The sequence below is a fragment of the Uranotaenia lowii genome, chromosome 3 (genome assembly GCF_029784155.1).
Source record: "Uranotaenia lowii strain MFRU-FL chromosome 3, ASM2978415v1, whole genome shotgun sequence".
Lineage (NCBI taxonomy): Eukaryota > Metazoa > Arthropoda > Insecta > Diptera > Culicidae > Uranotaenia > Uranotaenia lowii.
Window position 1 is genome coordinate 311,326,882 of NC_073693.1, and position 20,514 is coordinate 311,347,395.

General features: G+C 35.9%; 1 protein-coding gene across 1 annotated transcript in view; it reads right to left on the bottom strand.

Annotated features, from left to right (window-relative positions):
* Window positions 1-19,164, bottom strand: part of LOC129754318 (carboxypeptidase D-like) — a 59,861-nt gene extending 40,697 nt beyond the window's left edge. The window contains exon 1 of the mRNA XM_055750293.1: window positions 18,198-19,164. Coding sequence (XP_055606268.1) covers window positions 18,198-18,683 — 486 coding nt within the window. The 5' untranslated portion in view covers window positions 18,684-19,164. The remainder of the gene's footprint in view (window positions 1-18,197) is intronic.
* Between the last annotated feature and the right edge of the window lie 1,350 nt (window positions 19,165-20,514).

Below are 20,514 nucleotides of genomic sequence, written 5' to 3' on the forward strand. Positions count from 1 at the left end.
CGTTCCGAGTATCAAGTTAGTCCGGGAAGCAGGATGTACCACCGGGATCTTATCGGGAGCAGGATGCTAGGTCGAGAAAGTTCCAGTCCGTATTCAAGAAGATTAAGATTAAGAAGGTTTTTTGATCGGCGCACTCATTATCGTCCCCAGCTGTTCCAGTTAGCCCAAAGGTAATCATCAAAATAAATGGTTAGGATAATTTTATTGCTTAAAAATTTGTAATATTGATTAAAAATGATAAAAATAAAGAAATTTCATAAAATTTGAATTTGAAAAAAATAACACAATTTATTGCGGAAATGTTTTTTCTAACTCTCAAAATAAATAATCGCGTTACCTTTTTCTGAAAACGGTTATTTTTCAAGCATTTTCTACCTATACGAAAACGGATGAAAAATAACCATAATCGAAGTTCTCCGCGAAATCTCATTTTATGAGTTTTTACGGAAAAGTCATAAAACGACTTAACCCACAGAACTTGGATTATGGTTATTTTTCAAACATTTATGGTTCAATATGGCCGAGCGTGCATCGTTCCTCAGGCCAAAAATTCAAAACCCAACAACAAAACACACATCATAAGATATACGACCAAGCGGGAAAAAGGAAAGTGATTGTCGTCTAAAAAAGCACGCGTCATTTCGAAAGTACGGAAAATCCGAGTGCAGCAGTCCGGTTTCCGGTAGTCTAACCGTACGATATTAAAGATACTCGGGTAAGTAAATGTTCAAGGACATTACGCACCAAATTAAAAGTTCCGTTCTTCAGTTCCGGAGGACGGATAACTCTGACTGGCAAACCCACTCACAGAATGCTAACCACAATTATTTTCCGTTTCCGAACAGATATTCCGGATAGTGCTAGAGAAAAGCAGCCCCTTTGAGTCCTAATTGGACCAGCGAAGATCCGACGAAACCCAGCACGAAAGAGGCCTTCTGGCAAGAGGTAGGCGATTCTCATTTTTGTGGTTATGAGTTACTAATGGTGGTCACTTTACAGGGCTTCTCCAGTGTGGTATTTTCCACACCCACGTGGAATCGTCACTGAGTTGGATCATCGCTTGCGGGACGTAGTTGGTGGATCGCTTCAAGGGTGCTTACTTGAAGCACTTGAGGGAGCTGTTCACCTCGAAGTGAACTGTGGTGACCTCAGTGCGCTGCGACAAACACCGTCGGAGTGGATTGTGCATTATTTCAGGCACCATTGCCTAGTATATTTTATTCCCCGGCTACTAGCGCCGCAGGGGAAATCACCCCGGAGAACAAAACCGGGTCAGCGGTTGTTCGTGTTGCGGCCACGAGCGCCGAAGGGAGTTTGATGTCGGACATTTAAGTGCCGATTAAGGTGCTGTTTTTCTTATTTCGGCCACCAGCGCCGCTCGTGTTCCGACCCCGAGCAATTTCCATAATTTGATGTCGGGTTTCTGTGTGCTGATCATGGGGCCATTTGTTCATCACGGCCACCAGCGCCAAAAGGACCTTGCCCGTATTCCAGCCCCGAGCAAAGGCCAGAGTTTGATGCCGAGAATTGTCTCTGAACAAGGCGTGTCAAGTTAGTGTTCCAGCCTCGAGCGCAGAAGGGATTTTTACGCCGGATTAGTTGCTGCAGGTTCGTGTTCCGGTCACGAACAGTGAGGAGAGATTTTGGGCGCCGGAAGTGCCGAAAGTAGGAGCGTGATGTTCCGTGTGTGAACATATCACAAGAAATATCAAGGTAAGTGTACACTCAGAAATGAAAATAATATAAAAATTATTAGTTTTCAGGTATTCGGTTATTTTTCTGACGATAATAAACTGAAATCACTAAAAAATAATGACTCACGATCATTTCTAGCCAAGAAACGATCCAATGCATAAAATTAAATAACCGCGAGATATTTCTTTCCAAAACAAACGCTTTGTCTTTTGTCGTTTGGGTCTCTGCTAGCCAGTTTGTGAGTACGTGCTAGATTTGTCAGTTGCTACATGGTCTTCAACTTGACTGCATGTTGTTTCCATCCTTTGTGGAAATGTTTTTAAATAATATATTATAAGCATGGAATCAGCAGCAAGTCATGATCAACAGAAAAAATATGCCTGTTTTGCATGCTATGGTCAATAATGTACATTAGCCATAGAACTTTAACGAAAATCAAATGATTTTCGTTTGGTTTTGTTTGTCTAGTTCTGCTTTAATCGTTTGTTATAAGCTCCGGCTAAACCTTTTTCCCCAACCACCAGATGTCACTTCCGAATAGTTCCAATGCATAAAATTTAATAACCGAGATATTTCTCGGCGAGAAATATCCCAGTAATTACACCCAGAGAAATAACTCTGTGAGTGGGCACGGTAAAGCGTGGAAATACATGAAAAATAATATTTTTATATTTTTTTCATTTCTGAGTGTAGGGATGAGATGAAGTATATACAGAAAATAAAAGGGCAGATATTTAAGGCTGCTGCTGCTGCTGATTGTTTTGATTTGGCCTTCCGGTGAAAATAAGACGGAATTGCCGTTAGAAGCGCAGATATTTAAGGCTGCTGCTGCTGATTGTTTTGATTTGGCCTTCCGGTGGAAATAAGACAGAATTGGCGTTAAAAGCGCAGATATTTAATGCTGCTGCTGCTGATTGTTTTTAACAATCAATTTTTAACCAGTTGGTTTATTTATCTCCAAGGATTTTCAAAACTCTAGTCACCTTAGTCCTATACAGTCAGGGTAAGTTAAGTGACAGATGTTAATTCAGAATAAGGGCCATTATTGCTTACTAAAGATCGTGCTTAATCGATATTTGAGTGTTATAACCTAAATCAGCCTCATCATGTAGAGAAAAATTGATTTTTTAGTCTTAATCAGCAGCAGCAGCCTTAAATATCTGCGCTTTTAATGGCAATTCCGTCTTATTTCCACCGGAAGGCCAAATCAAAACAATCAGCAGCAGCAGCCTTAAATATCTGCGCTATTTGTGCTTATTCTACCAACCACGCCATTGTCGTGATTTTACGAATCTCAATTCAGAGATTCACTTAAACACGTCTGTCGCTCGCAAGAATAGATCAATGACTGACTTTGTTTTGTTTGTATGTCAAGTGGTGCCAAAATAGCAAATGTTGTCATTGAAATTTATTTTATTTTATTCATCTACAGTGTTGCCGAATACAATTATTTTTTTATTTTATTCCTCATTAACACTAAACGTACCGGAGGCGGTCAAATGACGGTTTTTGAACTTTAAACGATGATTACGCCTTATATAATTGTTTTTTCGCAAATTTAACGACAGGACTATTTTTGTTTTTGAAATGCAAGTATTTTTGCGTTTTTAAATTTTTTTTAAGTGTTACGGTTTTCGAATAACGTATGTGGTATACCTATTCATACCGCGAGCGGTCAAATGACGGCAAACACCGTTTTCGCTAAAACTCCCTTGTTTCTCAACCGATTTCTACCAAATTTATAATTTTGAAAAGCTTATAATTCGACTCAAATATGTTTCTCAGACAATTTTCAGCTACAATCAATAACTTTAAAGTTATTTACAGTACAAGAAAAGTTTTATGAAAAAACATGCTTCAGGAAAAAGGTTGTAAATCAGTTATTAAGTGCTCGAAAAAAATTTCACTTAGTGCCTGAGAAAGCTGAAGTTAGAAGCTATATGTTGCACATATGGAAATTTTTTTTAAAAAATTTCTAAGATCATGGCCACAAAAATGTAAAAAAGTTGTGTAAAACCCGTACTTTTCAATCAATCAACTGCCAAAGCTGTTCCTGTTACAGTAGAAAATTTTGAAAAAGTTAATTGAAAAGTAGACGTAATTTGTCACATTTTGGCATCTTTAGATTTTTGAAATACGAAGTACTTAATTTATGACGACTTTTCAAAGGTAGCTGTTTTTCGAACTTTTTATCAATTTGGATTTTCTAAGACAATTCCTACACCTAAGCTCAGCTTTGCACTGGATTTTGAGTACGTTAACGTAAAGTTTAGGCAATAAAACTATATGCAAAAGAAAGCTTATTTCATACCGGTTCTAGTGGTGTAACTGCATTGGCGGTGCAATGCTTGGCAAAAATATGATAAATAAAACAGTGAACTAGTTTCTGAATTTTGAGAAGTCAGCACAAATTCTTGCTTGGCAGACGGGCGCAGTGGGTGGTAATATCTCAAAGCTATTTTGCACACGAAGACGGGTGAAAAGTAACGAAAAAACAAACGAGCATTCGCTCAAATTTTCTGGTTTTACTTTCAGAAATATATTTATTATATTTTTGAAAAGCATTGCACCGCCAATGCAGTTACATCACTAGAACCGGCATGAAATTTGCTTTCTTTTGCATATAGTTTGTTTGCCTAAACTTTACGTTAACGTACTCAAAATCCAGTGCAAAGCTGAATTTTGGTGTAGGGATTGTCTCAGAAAATCCAGATTCATAAAAAGTTCGCAAAACAACTACCTTTGAAAAGCCGTCAAAAATTATGTATATAGTATTTTAAAAATCTAAAAATGCCAAAATGTGACAAATTACGTCTACTTTTCAATTCACTTTTTCAAAATTTTCTACTGTAACAGGAACAGCTTTGGCAGTTGATTGATTGAAAAGTACGGGTTTTACACAACTTTTTTACATTTTTTGTGGCCATGATCTTAGAAAATTTAAAAAAAAAATTTCCATATGTGCAACATATAGCTTCTAACTTCAGCTTTCTCAGGCACTAAGTGAAATTTTTTTCGAGCACTTAACAACCTTTTTCCTGAAGCATGTTTTTTCATAAAACTTTTCTTGTACTGTAAATAACTTTAAAGTTATTGATTGTAGCTGAAAATTGTCTGAGAAACATATTTGAGTCGAATTATAAGCTTTTCAAAATTATAAATTTGGTAGAAATCGGTTGAGAAACAAGGAAGTTTTAGCGAAAACGGTGTTTGCCGTCATTTGACCGCTCGCGGTATGAATAGGTATATACAGAGTGTCGGTATGTTTAGTGTTAAATTTGATTTATTTTCTGTATATACTTCATCTCATCCCTACAGTAAGCTTAAGGTTTATGGTTTTTCTTTTATTATGGTTTGATTCGCATCTGACGCACCCTAATATTTCGTGCATAGATTGCAATGCAGCAAGATTGCTGCAATTTCAAAATCCGGCAGGAGATCTACCACATATTTCCAGGAAATGATTTTTCAAAAACATTTAGAAAACATACAGAGTGGATATGAGGCGCACTCAGCCAAGATAATGAATTTAACACTTGATGATTATTACTGGTATTGAACTGATAGTGGTTGTTGGAAATCCCCATTCATAGATTGCCCGAGTTTGTTTTGATGATGAAAGTCAACCGAATACCTTCTATTTTTGTTCTGTTTCATACTTCTTCCACTGCTTCTTCTACAGTTTTTTTTTTTAAACGGAAACACACAGTGAAACTTCATGTTTCTTTTAAGAAGTTTAATTTAAAAACTTAACACTATGGTGTACATCTTCCAAGGAAAGGGTGGTTATCATCTTACAAATGCTAACTCCATCAACCCACAGAAAGAGTACTATGTATGCCGTGACCGAGATTCGATCTCATAACCGCTGGCTTTGAAAACTTGGACGCTATACTCTAGGCCACAGTCGGCGACTACAGTTATTATGACTACCCTTAATCCGAGACTATCCTGATGTGTTCTTAATTAAACGGCCTTTTTTTTATTTGATTACTTGTTTTAAAAATAATATTTTTAAGGAACTGATTTTATGGGGATATCTGAAATTTTATCGAATACGTTCGAAATCATCTCAAAATTACTGAACCATCCTGGACGAACGGACACGCTGGATGATTTTATGCGACAGCGATCGATATCCATTCACAACAACAGCAACAACAAGTACATTGACTTGCGTTATCGTCGCCATTATCATCGTTTTGCAGACTGTTGTTTAGGTTTATTTTTTTTCCTCTCTCTATGTATTTATAATGTTCACAAAAACAACCTTTCATATTGCTTAATCCAGCAAATTAGACCCACGTCGAATGCTTACACTTCATAATGACTAAATTAACGGTGAACACAATTTGCATGAGCGCGTTCTTTGTCCACAGATGTTTGTTTATTGTGTTTTTTTTTCTGAGAGGTGATAAAAAATGTTGTATATTTATAGTTTGCACTGTTTTTGGTGAACCAAATTATCCCTAAAAATATTCGGAAAATCTGTCGAGCCAGGGGTTAAGAAACCAATTTTTAGAGTTCAGTTTGTTTTGTTACAAGGATGATTGTAGATTTCAAAAACGAAATTCAATTTTCGATCAGTGTTTGTGCATTCAATACCGGCATTTCCAATTCCCATCTTGAGCTCAGATGCTAATCGGCCCAGATTCAAGTAGGTAGCTAAAGGCACTCGTTTCGTTATGGTGTCAACTAACTTTCGAACCGGGCGAGAAAAATAAAACTCGCTAAACGGTGACGAATCGAATCTCTCTTGTATTCTCTTCGATGATGGCCATCAACCGGTATTTCTCAAATGCCCAATAACCCTGCTATTTGCTGGCACCGGTGCTCTAGTGAACTAAACACGATACTGCTAAACCGGCTTGGTTTTGAATTTGGAAACTTGAAAAGCATAAATTTTTACAAAGGAAAATCGAAAAAAAAAATTATTGAAAATAGTAAAAAAAAAACCTGGCAACACTCTTGAACATTTTTGAGTATTTTAAATTGAACGTGTTTTTTCAATGAGATTTGTAGGACAAAAACAACAATAAAATTAAAAATTTACTAAGCAGCTTTCGATGTTGAAAAAAGCTATTCCATGGGCTACAAATTAGTAACGTTGAATATTCATAATGTTCTACAGTTTTGCTAGAAATTATTATAATTTTATGGAACCTCTTTGGTGGATGCATTAAGATTCCAATTTCGAACCGATCTAACAATTCACACGTTCATCGTTTCATATGGGGGAAAAACATGAGCAGAATGTGAGCTGGAAATTTGAATACAAAAATGCAGAGATGCATTTTTCTACGGCTCCATCATGCAATTTTCCATTTTTCCATTCCAGCTGCTGAGCTGATTGATTCAAAAAGGGGGGCAGAACTGAATCAGCTGTAGAATTTCAAAAAACAAGAATCGAATAGCTTCCATACGCTGGGTGGGAAAGCACCTGCATAGAGCTGATCAAAAGCAGTGAAAGTTTATGTTCCATTCACGTGGCGCTCGTGCCCAATCTGGATCATGAAATGAAATGGAAGGGGGGCGAGCTGTTGTGTAACAGAGCCGTTGCTGAGTTGAATAGCTGGAATTCTTCGATCTAGAGCAAAAATTGGACACAAAACAGAACAAATCGTTGAGGGGACAAAAGCAATCTATGCAAAATGTTGGGATAGGTTCGACATGTTTCAGAAGTTAATTTATGTTAACGATGTTTTTCTCTGCTTTCTTCTGTTCCCTCGGTTTCAGTCAGATCATGAAAGTTGATCTAGCTCCGGTTTTTTGGGTGTTTTGCCTGTTGAAAGCTGTTTTGATTGAAACGTGATAGTTTTTTTTGCGGTTGCCGGTTATATAAGTTCATGGACGCAGAGAGAAAAGGAATTCGTCAACTGATGGAAGAGGAAATCAGGTAATAGTTTGAATTAATTAATTTTCGTAAAAAAGTTCCTTCAGATTGAATGGTCAGAGAATGAAGCAAAACAAACTATATCGAACAAGCAATCGTACTAGCTAAGTTTGCAAACAGGTCTTCTAACTTGTCCTATTGATATTATTATCTGTGGGGTTCATGAAACGTCATAAAAGTGAATGGAAATCCCAATACGCTTGTTCCGCGAGCTAGATCTGGATCGATCAGTTGGTGAAGCTGCCTTTAACTGTCACCAACGAATGTAAGTTACGGCGTGCTTTCATTATGAATGAGGATTAAGAGAAATCGAAACTGTAAGTCAAAGGAATCAAACTGCGTTTGTCAGGCTGATTACCACTAGTTTACAGCATTTTTTAACTAAGTAAGCTGAAAATCACTTTTAATGTGACATCGGGCGCTGAATCCTAGAATAATATTAAAAAAAAACTCAGTAGACTATGGTGGGGTAAAAGTACGACCTTAGTGCTATACTATTTTTAGAAATTTTGAAGTTCTTTTTTCCAAAAATCCAAGAACAGTGTTCGATTCCTTGGACTTTTATCTCTTTTCTAAAAAATTACAAAGGTAACAAATCGACACATTTGATAACTGTAGTGAAAATACCTTTAACTGCTATCGAAACGTACTCTTATCCCACCTCTGGCGCAAAAGATCGAATGATGTGGGGTAAAAGTACGACCATTCAAAATTCTACATTTCTGCATGAAGTCAAGAGGAAAGTTATTTTATATCCATCTTTGCTTACAGCAGCAGCTTCTGTGTTCGCTTTTGATACAAATCCTATACATGAGCGAACAACCTGTGCGAATTCAGAGTTCTCCACTAAACAACTGTCCATATTCAACAAGTTTATGAAATCCAGTTCTCATCGTATTTGAGCAATTTTTCCCGCGAGCAGGTCTTTGTTTCCAGTGCAACTTCAGTGGACCCTGGATATAATTCGTACTTTTGCCCCATTTGCAGTTCGTACTTTTGCCCCTTGAAGGTTACTTGTGATTCACAGTTTATTGTGCAAAACAGAGACATATTAATGAAATTATTTCTTCTACATTTGATAGTAGTTGAAAACAACTAAACAGACACATTAACGCTTTCATTGAAAGCTAGAATTCCGATAGCTCAAACATGTGGCTTGTGATATAGCTCAGTTGACAGTCTGTTGTCTCTTGAGCCGATGTCCGTGAGTTCGAGCCCAAGAGTAAACTTCGAACACAGTTGTACCGGATAGGTTTTACAATAACGATCCGCCAACTGCAACGTTGATAAAGTCCCAAATGCCATAAAGATGGTAGAATGACTATAATCGAAACAAAAAAAAAGCTCAAACATGTTTGCCGTTATTTTAAATATTACATAATTTATGCAAAAACGCTACTTTACTTAATTTTTCGGAGTATTCCCAACTTCTGCGAAAAAAATTTATGTCTGCATGTAGGCTTTCTGAATCAATATCAATCCACGTCGGAGTTTGTAATTTTGCTGTTCTCAGTTTGAGATAATCTCAAAAAGTACTTTTACTCGACTCGTACTTTTACCCCACCTTACTCTACAACAGTTTTTGAGCTATGCTGCAGCTATGAAATTTTGGAAAAATAAAAAAAAAACTTGTTCTTAGATTCAAATATCTCGGCCTGCATAACATTAATTTGAAATATCTATTCTGCATATTGAAGGTGAATGAATTTGCTATCGATCATCTGACTTTCATTTTTGCGTATGATCAACAGTATTTTTGATATGAGTGAACTAATGATAGGAAAAATGATAAAAATAGCATGTTTTCTGACAAAATTTTATTTATCGACAATTTCAGACTCGATGGTAATATTTTTAAAATCTAATTTTCTATAAACTCTGAATATCAATTCAACACAAAGATTTCATATGTTTGCTACAGTCCACTAAAGTTGTTGTAATGTTTTGAGAATGAGTGCGTATTTATTAAATCTCGAAATATCTGATGCTATCGATCCTACCATCAGGGGCGATCCTGAACAATATTATTGAAAGATGTTTTTAAATCATGCTCACAAAAAAATTTAAAAATAGTGTATAAAACTGGACTTTTCAACCATTCAGTCGTCATTATGGCCGTGGTAGGAACCTATAAATTTTCAAATGTAATATTCTATCACAGGGGTGAGCAACCTTTTGAAGCAATGGGCCACTTATAATTTGAAATTCTTTCGGCGGGCCGCATTAAAATAAAATTTAGGTAATAATAGTTTTCAGAGCTTTATGTAACTTATAATAAAGACAAAATTCTGACACTACAAAACTGGAAACGGATAAATAAAACGAATTCATGTATTTGCATAAACATTCTTTTTAAATGTAAGGTTAATAAACCAAAAATTGAATAAGTTCATCACTCAAACTTGATCTTTTTTGAATTATTTAATTTTTTTAATTGATTTTGTAAAGAGAATTTTAATTTTTTCAAAAAAACATCATTGATTTTTTTAAAGTTTTTTCTATGGTTCGTAAAAAGATTTGAGCAGTTTTCTGAGAAAATCCCTTTTTGTTCGAACCGAAGTGATGGAATTTTTTTTTTCATCACTCCCATTTAAAAGTTTAATGGAGCTTAATCATGGCTATTTTTTCTGTGCCCATTTACGACAAGTTTTTTGACAATTTATGTTAATTTTGTAGTGAAGCCTCACGAGCCTCTTTTAACGGTGTTTCTTTGTTATTTGAAGTTCCGAATAGAACCATTGCAATGAGATATTGAGCTAGGTTTCAAAATCATGGAAAATTCATAATTTCACAGATTTTTAACCAGATTTATCAATGTTACAGTTTTTATTTTTAATTCTGGATTTTTTTTTTAAAGATTTCATAAATCAAATTTATTTAGATTCCTCCTGGATAGGTTTTTTGACCGAATCATGAAAATTTCATGACTCTAGTAGTGTGGATTGGTAATTTTGAAGTTAAATCAATTTTTGGCATAATTTGCCTGATTTCTGAAAACAGCATCATACATAACACAAGACAACAAAATTCACATTTTCCAAGGTGCAAGGAATCTCAAAACTGATTTTGACTTATTCAGGGGCCTGAACCCCAAAGTTCAACTGGTTTTTGGTAAGCTCAAGTTTTCGAGATAATTAAAAAAAAATAAGTTATTCAATTTGTGTAGTTTTTTGACAAAAATTTAAAATACAACTTTATATTGACTCAATGATCAATTTTCCCTAAGACTGCAAGCAACTTTGGATTCTGAGAAAAAATTTATGGAAGTTTTCTGTTTTGTTATTTTTTTTTCCATACCTGCACAAAATGATAGTTTTGGCGAAATTTTTAAGGAAAACTAAACTAAATTCTATCTTTAATATTTTTAAACTCGAAAGTCAAATAATTCCGCAGTCTTCAACAAAATTATTGAATGAATTTAAATCTTGAATATTCAATATTCGATAACTTTTTAATGACATCCGAAGAAGTTTGTAATCTTATTTTTGGGAATTTCTATAAATTGTAGTATTAAATTTTTTGTAAAGCGTTATTATATCTCTGATACAAGAATATCTTGGCAATATCTGAGTCCTTGATTGAATGAAAGGTAGTTAATTGATTGAAAACCAGCTTTTGGTTTTATTTATGTAGGTGATTTATCAGTTATGAAAGATCGACTATTCACAAAACTCAATTTAATAATTTCAACCCGCCATATCACCGAAAGTAGAAGAGATAGGTGAAATCTGTTAAATGTTTTGATTTCAGGACGCCAAAATCTTACCAAATCAGCACCAAAAACGCTGTTCCCCTGTTTAATCGTTTTTGGACTTTTTAAGATGAATGTAACTTTTTAAGATGAATCATGGAATTACAGATAACGTTTTTGTCGAAAAATCAGAATATCGCTGAGTCATGTCGATAAGAAATCTATAATCGTTCAACAAGTCTTTATTTAGTTTAAAATCCCAAAAAACAGTCTTTATTATAAAACTTTCCTTATTTCCGGTATTTATCAAGAATAAAAATACTTAACTTCATCATACAGTGAACGTTGCTTAAGAGGAGAAATAATGACTTAACTTATTAAATGTTACATTTTTCCTATAAATAACATTGCACCTATGCTTCAAGAGAACTCAAGAAAAAACTCAAATCCTACAAAAAAAGTCAGCAATCTGGATGATTAAAAGACAAATGCAAATGCAAACAAGTGACGTGCATATCACGTTATTGGTATATCACATTTTTGGTGCTGCTATTTTATGATAATTAACAAACTATCGTAGAAAAAAATAGTGAAATAAATTTAATGTGAGATAAGCTTCGCGGGCCGCACAAACATGTCTCGAGGGCCGCATGCGGCCCGCGGGCCGCGGTTTGCTCATCCCTGTTCTATCATTTTTTTAATATGTTACACTTATAAACGGGCCTTTTACCTACACCAGTTGTGCTAAAACTGTCGTTTACCAAAGCCAATACATTAAAAAAACTCATATTTATTTTTCAAATATTTTGTTGAAGAAATTTTTTTCAGAAATAATCAATCAAACATCGTTTTTGCATCATTTGAAGTTCGTATTGCAGAATTTGAAAATCACGATCTTAATTTTGAATTCTAATATCTTAAACAAAATTTGGGCAACGACTTTTATAGTCTGTAATTTATAGTTTTTTGGGTTATTTAACAACATATCAAAGTTGAAAATATTTAAAAAATTAAGAAACTTGCTGATTTGCAATGCAAAAATTTGTGGTTATCAAATCCGTAGAAAAGATACTGTCATTTGTTCAACATATTATTGTACCTCCATCAACAAATATTTTGAAGTGAGAATCTCACATCAAAATTTAAATATGTTGAGGAAGATAAATTTTATAGATTTCTGCAGAATCGAGCAAGAATAAAAACTAATTTTAAGGATTTATGCTCTTCAGTTGTCAAAATGCCGTCCAAGGAAGAAGAGCAACGTATCAAAATTTTGCTCGCGCATCGTGAAAATCCGAGCTACTCGCACGCAAAGCTGGCTAAATCGCTAAAAGTTGCCAAATCAACCGTTACAAATGTAATTAAAGAGTTTGGGGACCGTTTGTCGACAGCCAGGAAGTCTGGATCGGGGGGAAATCGAAAACCGGAGGCCGCTGAGACGACAAAGAGAGTTGCCGGTAGTTTCAAGCGAAACCCTAACCTCTCTCTCCGAGATGCCGCAAATAAGCTGTGTGTATCGTCTACAACCGTTTATCCCGCCAAAAAACGAGCCGGACTATCGACTTACAAGAAAGTAGTTACTCTTAATCGCGATGACAAACAAAATACGACGGCCAAAGCGCGATCCCGGAGGCTGTACACGACGATGCTGACGAAGTTTGACTGCGTGGTAATGGACGACGAAACCTACGTCAAAGCCGACTACAAGCAGTTTCCGGGACAGAAGTTTTTATACGGCAAAAGGAAGGGGAAAGGTAGCAGATATTTTCAAGCACATGAAACTGTCAAAGTTCGCGAAGAAATATCTGGTTTGGCAAGCCATCTGTACCTGTGGCTTGAAAAGCAGCATTTTCATAGCTTCCGGGACTGTCAACCAAGAAATTTACGTGAAAGATTGTTTGAATAAAAGTCTGCTGCCTTTCCTGAAGAAACACGGTTGTTCCGTACTGTTTTGGCCGGATTTGGTATCTTGCCATTACGGTAAAAAGGCCATGGAGTGGTACGCCGCCAACAACGTGCAGGTGGTTCTCAAGGACAAGAACCCTCCCAACACGCCAGAGCTCCGCCCAATTGAGAAATACTGGGCTATTGTCAAGCGGAACCTAAAGAAAACCAAAAAAAAACTGCTAAAGACGAGCAGCAGTTCAAGACAAACTGGCTTTCTGCGGCGAAGAAGGTGGACAAGGTGCTAATACAAAATCTGATGGCAGGGGTTAAGCGTAAGGCCCGGCAATTCGGATTTGGAAAAGCGGAAGCCTAACTGAATATTTTTCCTGAATTTTATACTAATTAAACTTGAAAAAGAAATTTAATTTCATTTTTTAAATAAACGATTTCACCGATTTACACGCGTTTTCGCGAATAAATGTAGATAATAAAATGTAGATAAGGCGAGAGAACAACTAGGTACTTAAAAACGAACGGAACCACAAAAATTTCATGCATAGTTTTTAATTTATTGTAATGACAAAAACGGCAGCTTTTTCTAAACAAAGAATGTTAAAAACACAAAATGGCTAATAGTTGAATAAACCGAATTACTTTAAAAAAATGTAACTTTAACAATTGCTTGGTTTGAGACGCTGCATGAAATTACGTTTGATAATTTTTTTTGCTTCTGTTCTCGTTTGTAAACTTGTAAAGATAGATTTTTGTAAATATAGTGTATAAAAATAATTTGGATGTTTCAAAATAAAAAAAAAACCTTCATTAAAATTAGAATGAAAATTCGATTATTAGGAGTTTTGCGTATCATTTAATTTACCTTTTTTAAAATTCACAAAATTGGGCGTGGCACAGCGTAAAATCAATATTTTAACTTTCCGCTAATTTTTAATACTTTTCAGTACCTGCATTATACAAAAAATAGTTTAAGAACAAAAAGACACGCTCAAAAAAGTTTAAAGATTAATAAATCAGATTAAAGAAACATCCAGTTTTCTCATTTTAAATGTATTATAATTGAAGTACTAAGAATCAGATAGGTAATAGACTTTAAAAAATAGCCCGGGGAAACACGATTTTTTATATATTTTTTTTCCAATACTTAGTTTTTAATCAATGAAAAAATTATGTACAAATTATTTAAAAAAAAAAATCCTAATTCAATAATGATTTCGGTAAGTATGAAGGCATTTTAAGTATGAAGGAAGTTTTATGTGCGATGGGTATATTTCATATTTCCAAAGCATTGAAAAATGTTGTATACATGTCTTCAGCAACCCTGTGAATCTAGATAACATACACGTATTTTTGAAAAAAAAAATGTCATATGAACTTCATCTTTCAGTTCAACATTCTAAAATGTTAAAGAAATTACCGAAAACTAGCCAATTTTTTTAAGCATTTTATGCTTTTGAGACACAAACTAAAGTTTTTTCCAATACATTTACTTTACATTCTTGTAGCGGTTATCTTTATCTACAGCTGTACTGAGAAAATTGTAGAAAAATTACAAAAAAGGGAGATCATAAAACATATTGAAAAAAAAAATTATTAGCAAGAAGCAAAAAGTTCCTTTTTGATGAAATTGGAAAAAAACCTCTGGAGGGTTTATTAGTTTTCATGTGTACTTTCAAAACTAGCGATGAGTGAGATTTGAGTGTTCCACTTTGTAAAGAAACAAACCCTCTTATATTTCAGAATCCAAATAAGGATTTCTTTCATAAAAAATATACTCGAAACACGAATATATATTGTAAGGGAGGTACGATGTATTTTTAAAAAAGTTGTTACATGTTTGATATTTAAAGCGTTTCAATCTACAGCTTCAATAAACATGAATACACCCTCATCACAAATCTCTTGTATAGCTATTTCTTGTAAAATTTAACTGGGAATTTTTAAATGTTCTTCAAATTTTTGCCACGGATAAGGTAAGAAATTTATTAGTTCCTCCGTAATCTTCTAAATTTTCGTAAATTTTTAAAGAGATCGTAACATACTTAAGCTTTAATAAATTGTAATTCGTATTTGAATTTAGAAAACCCACCTTTGAAATAATTCGTTTGATGGAAGAAAGTTTCCTATTTGTTGTTTTGAAGCTATAAAAAAGACGGTACCGTACATAAAGATGATTTTTAGATTTATTAATAATTGTTTAATTGTCCTGTGTTTATCTGTTAAATTGAATTATAATAGAAGACCCTTTTCACATTTCCAAGTTTGCAACAAAGAGTTCTGAATACAAAATTTAACTTTGATTTAATTGTTTTCATATAATTTTTTGATTTATGAATGATTGTAATGACAAGCGGTACATGAACACATTTTAAGTGACTTTTAAGTGATTTTCAGAGACACTGTTGAACTCTAAGGTCCGATAAAAATGTGAGTTTTTTTTTTTCAAATTCGAGGCAATTGGAGAAGAATCAAAGTATGGATTTTAAAACTTATGATCTTCTTTTAAAAGTTTTTTTTATCTGTTGAACTCTGACTCGGAAAATTAAATTACAATTCTGAATTTCGAATTTTCGTTTGAATCCCTGATCTTGGAACCAAAAATTAATTTTTATTTCCTTGTGTATTTTTCCCGTTTTTGGATCTGAATTCCAGGTTTTTTCCCGTTTGGGTAAATCGCTTACGTAAATTAGAATCAGTAATGGTCCTAAATTGCTTCCTTGGGGAACGCCTATAGCTGTAACTGAGAACTAAACGTATTTTTTATCTTTCCGACTTGTTTACGATCTTTCAAATAACTTCCCATAAAGTCGTTGACATATGCTTCTAGCTTTTTAAGCAAAAAATCATGATGAATTGTATCGAAGGCTTTCGATAGATCGAGAAATAACGCGCCATGTGTTTCCTTTTTCTGTCGAGGTTTTGAGATACACTGTTGATCAATTCTAACACGGCAATCTCCGTAGATCCACCTTTACGCAACCCATGTTGGTATTTCTATGGGAGTTTTCTAGAAACTCAATCAATCTTGTTGCCAAACACCTGAAATTTTCTGACCTTTCTGAGACCGGCAGTTGGGAAAAATATTGAACATTCATCATTTAACCGTCTCCAGAGTGTTGAAATGGTTCCAGGAGCAGTTGACGTGGAACAACGGCAAATGAGCTGAAAGAAAACCGGGACCGGAGAACAAAAAGACGAAGGGAAAGGTGAAGCGGATGATTAAAGCAAATCCCAACGTCTCAAGCCGTAATTTGGCTAAAAAGATCGGCATGTCGCAGAGCTACGTCCAGAATACAAAGAAGAAAGCTGGACTACATACAAACAAGGTAGACAACTTCCCAAATCGCGTTGAGCGGCAACAATCGACGGCTAAAACTCGGGCACGGAAGCTCTACGAGAAGATGCTGACAAAATATGGCAGCTGTGTGATGGACGACGAAACGTATATAAAAGCCGATTTTAAGCAAATTCCTGGGTTGGAGTTTTTCACCGGCAAGAGCAAGTTCGATGTGGACGACAAATTTAAGAAGAAGAAAATGTCGAAGTTCGCCTCCATATATCTCGTTTGGCAGGCCATTTGCTCTTGCGCACTGAGGAGTAAGCCTTTCGTGACAAAGGGCACAGTGCCTGAGTGCCTCGAGAAGCGCCTTTTTCCGTTCTTGCAGGAGCACGACGAAGCTCCGCTATTTTGGCCAAATTTGGCGCCATGCCACTATTCTAAAATTGTCCTGGAGTGGTATAAGGCCAATTCTGTCCATTTTGTTCCAAAAACATTCGGAAGAGCAAGAAGGCATTCAAAGACGAGAAGAAAATGTTAAGAAAATGGAAAAAAAAAACTGAAAAACTGGTACCGGAAGACAATGTAAAGACTTTGATGGAGGACATCGAGAGAAAATGCGTTCAATTTTGCACCCAAGGCTCCATCGACTAATTTTTCTTTTGATTGTAAATGTATGTATAAAAGTACCCTGAAATTTTGGTTTGATTCTGAACATTATAAGAAAATTGGCATGACATTTTCGGTGTCGCCCTTTTAAGGTATGTTCGCCCTTTCAAGGTATGAGGTAATTAAAAGAATTAAATGAGTTTTGAATTAATTTCATATAAATCATTCAAAACCAAATTAATTGATTTGAATGACGAAAATACAGAAAAATGTCCATGAGCGCTTCATATTTGAACCTCAATGAAATGACAGATGCCGGCTTTGGCAAAGCAATGAAGTAGAAACATAGCCATAAGCTTTTTATTCGAGCAAACAAAAAAAATGGATAAAATTGATTTCTGCAGCACAGGTTTTGTTTATAATGACCTTATCAACAAACAATTAAACAACGAAAAATCTTGGTCACTGGTGTGAAAATTTAACTTCAAAGGAACTGATGTTGTTTCTTGTTCAAACATCTCAAGTTAATTTAGGCATGCAAAACAGCTCTAAATGCACCACCAACTATATTATTGCCTTAGTGATTACCTTAGTGTAAGTAAATACCATGGAACAGCTGGCGTGGCACTTGATTAGTGGCATATTCGGTTCAGCTTATCCATCAACATTCATTCATTTGGTCTGGTTGAACGAACCAAAATAGTCATAGAAAAAAAGCCTTCAATAGTGTGAACGCCGTCGCAGTCGTCTAGGTGACGTCATGGCGTCTACTTACCATGGACGGAATGAAACTAAGTAAGCAGCTGAAAGCTGCCGATTCTACAGAAACAAAACACCCTGTCCCTGACTGAACGCAGCGCCACTCAATAAGACTAAACACAGCAGAAAAGTCTTATTTTTTGTTAGATTAATTTTCTTAGGGGGCACCCCGAGCTTGTTTAACGGGTTTTAAAGGGAAGTAATTTGAAAGGATTCTCGGGTGGGTTTGTCAAGGTCAAATTTTGGGTTTGAGGCACGGCATTCTTTGATAGGTCATTGTTTGGGGAACAGCAAAAAAAAGCAATGGCTAGTAGTTTTGGGTGTATCGACCGACCACCTTTCAACAATATGGTTCGCTGCCATTCACTAACCTTGGAACGCTCGAATCCGTCCGGGTTCATGGTGGGCATCAGGAAGATATCGGTGCTGTTGACCAGCGCTGTGATCTCCGGATCGCGGCCATAGTTGTTGACCAGATACTGGGCCAGATAGACGAGCAGCTCCCGGCCGATTGTTTCGTCACCGTGCATATTGGCCACATACTTGAACATCGGAACCAGGGCAGGTCTTGGATGATCGGCATTGGCTCGGATTTCCACTGCCAGCAGAGGTCGCCCCTCCAGCGAGGAACCGATTGCGTGAACCCTCACCAGATTGGGGTGGTTCTTCTGCATCCGAGCCAACAGGTCCTGCAGCTCGTTGTTGGTCTCGTAGTGTGGATTCTGCAGGAACGATTCATCTTCGATTACGGTCCCAGCAGGAGGACCACCACTTTTCTGCAGGGTATACCCATAGGTGGTAAAGCAACTCTGTAGTAGAGCAATCACCACGATTAGCAGCAGCTTCCGGAGCACCATTATCAAGCAAGAGCACTAAGTGCCCTAAACCCCTTTCAGATGTGGTTAACTCGTTCCACGGAACGAGATTTCGATTTCGAAAAACACTAGCAAATGAATCACTCACAAAGCACTTTTCACCATGAATCTAATCCACAATTCTAAAACCCCTAGACTCGATTAGCCCCCCAGGAGGCAAAACTGGAGAAAACTACCCACGTACGGACAATCTTCCACGGGGATAAATATGGAAAATTGCTCCCCCCACCACCACTTTGCCACTCGAAATACTCGATTTCCACCAGCTGGATGGAAAATTTTTGACACCCGTCCGACGTCAATCGATTTGCGTGTGCTGCCGCGACGAAGTGAAGTTTGCTTTTACTTCCAGCAGGGCCTAATCTTGGTCGCTCTGGTACAGATTCTCTCTGCCAGCAGGCAAGGCACAGCAACAAAACACAAACACAACGTCAGCCGTTCCGTCCGTGGTCCGTGAGAGAATCGGACAAAAAGCAAAAACAACAAAACGCCTCAAGCGTGCATGGATGTTGCAGTGGTGTTGAGGCGTAATTACGCCTGAGCGAATGAAATACGCGTGGGGAGAACGTCAGAAACCAAACGAATGGGAACTGACCGGACTGTCAAATACTTGCTGATTTTCTTTTGAAGAAAATTCGTGAGGAGAAAACAGAAAAACAGGTTCACTTTTTCAGATGTAGATGGAGTTGATACAGCGGGAACGATGAAATGACGTCATTTTGTGTGGTTCAATTCTACTGATACGGTTAAGCGACTGAAAATCTCATTTGCAGTAACAGTTCCATCGGCTGAAAATCTTATTTGTTTCATCAGCTTATTTTCAGGGATACTATAGAAACTGTCACCCAACTCACTGGATTGCTAGCTAGATACTGGAAAGGTCAGTTGTGGTAGCGATTGATTAACATCGTTTGCTAAGTGTGACTTCCATACGGTGTGAGATCAAGAGCATAGAGTACATCCTACTAGGATACCAAACTTCCACTATCAAATTGATTGATAGTATCAATTCGATTTTTTTTCTAATTCTAACACATATTTAATTTTAAATTTAAGATTATTAATAAATTTTTTACCAAAGTGGAAAAGCTTCTCGGTGGGTGAGTGCAGGAAAAGACAGTTGCTATAGCGATATATAACAATGACAAGTTTAAGAGGTGAGAACTTATGATAAGATCAACTTCACTCGTGCTGGAAAAAAGTGGTAGAAATGTTGGCACTTCAAGCACATTTCGGAAATTTTACAATATAAATTTTTTTTCAAGATCTGCGGCCGTTAATTTTCTTTACAACACTATGTCTATTTTCGCATGCTGTGATGAAAAAATAGTTAGAATTATCAGATACGCCTGAAATAGAAACAGTGTTGTAAAGCAATTTGATGGCAGCAGATCTTGAAAAATGTTTTGCATTGTAAAATTTTTAAAATATGCTACAAGTGTAAAAATTTCTACCACTTTCTTCCAACACGAGTGAACTTACTTTTAAGGTTGCTAAAATATTTTTAAAAGTATGGAAACGTACATACTAACATTAAATTCACGTCGATAAAGTATAGAAAATCAGGATAATCCAGGCAATTCAGGTAATCAATGAAATGAACGTAGAAAAATTAAACCTTATCATGAACAGTTTTTGAAAACCGCGTGAAAAATTGGACAGATTCTGAAAATAAAAATTCACAATTTTTTTTTTAACGATTTTTCAAAGTTAACGAAAAATTGTAAAATTCATAAAATTGTTTTTAACCTCCCAAAGTTGCTTTGACTAACCCAATATTTTCAAGTACAAGCCAACTGCTTGATTAGCATTG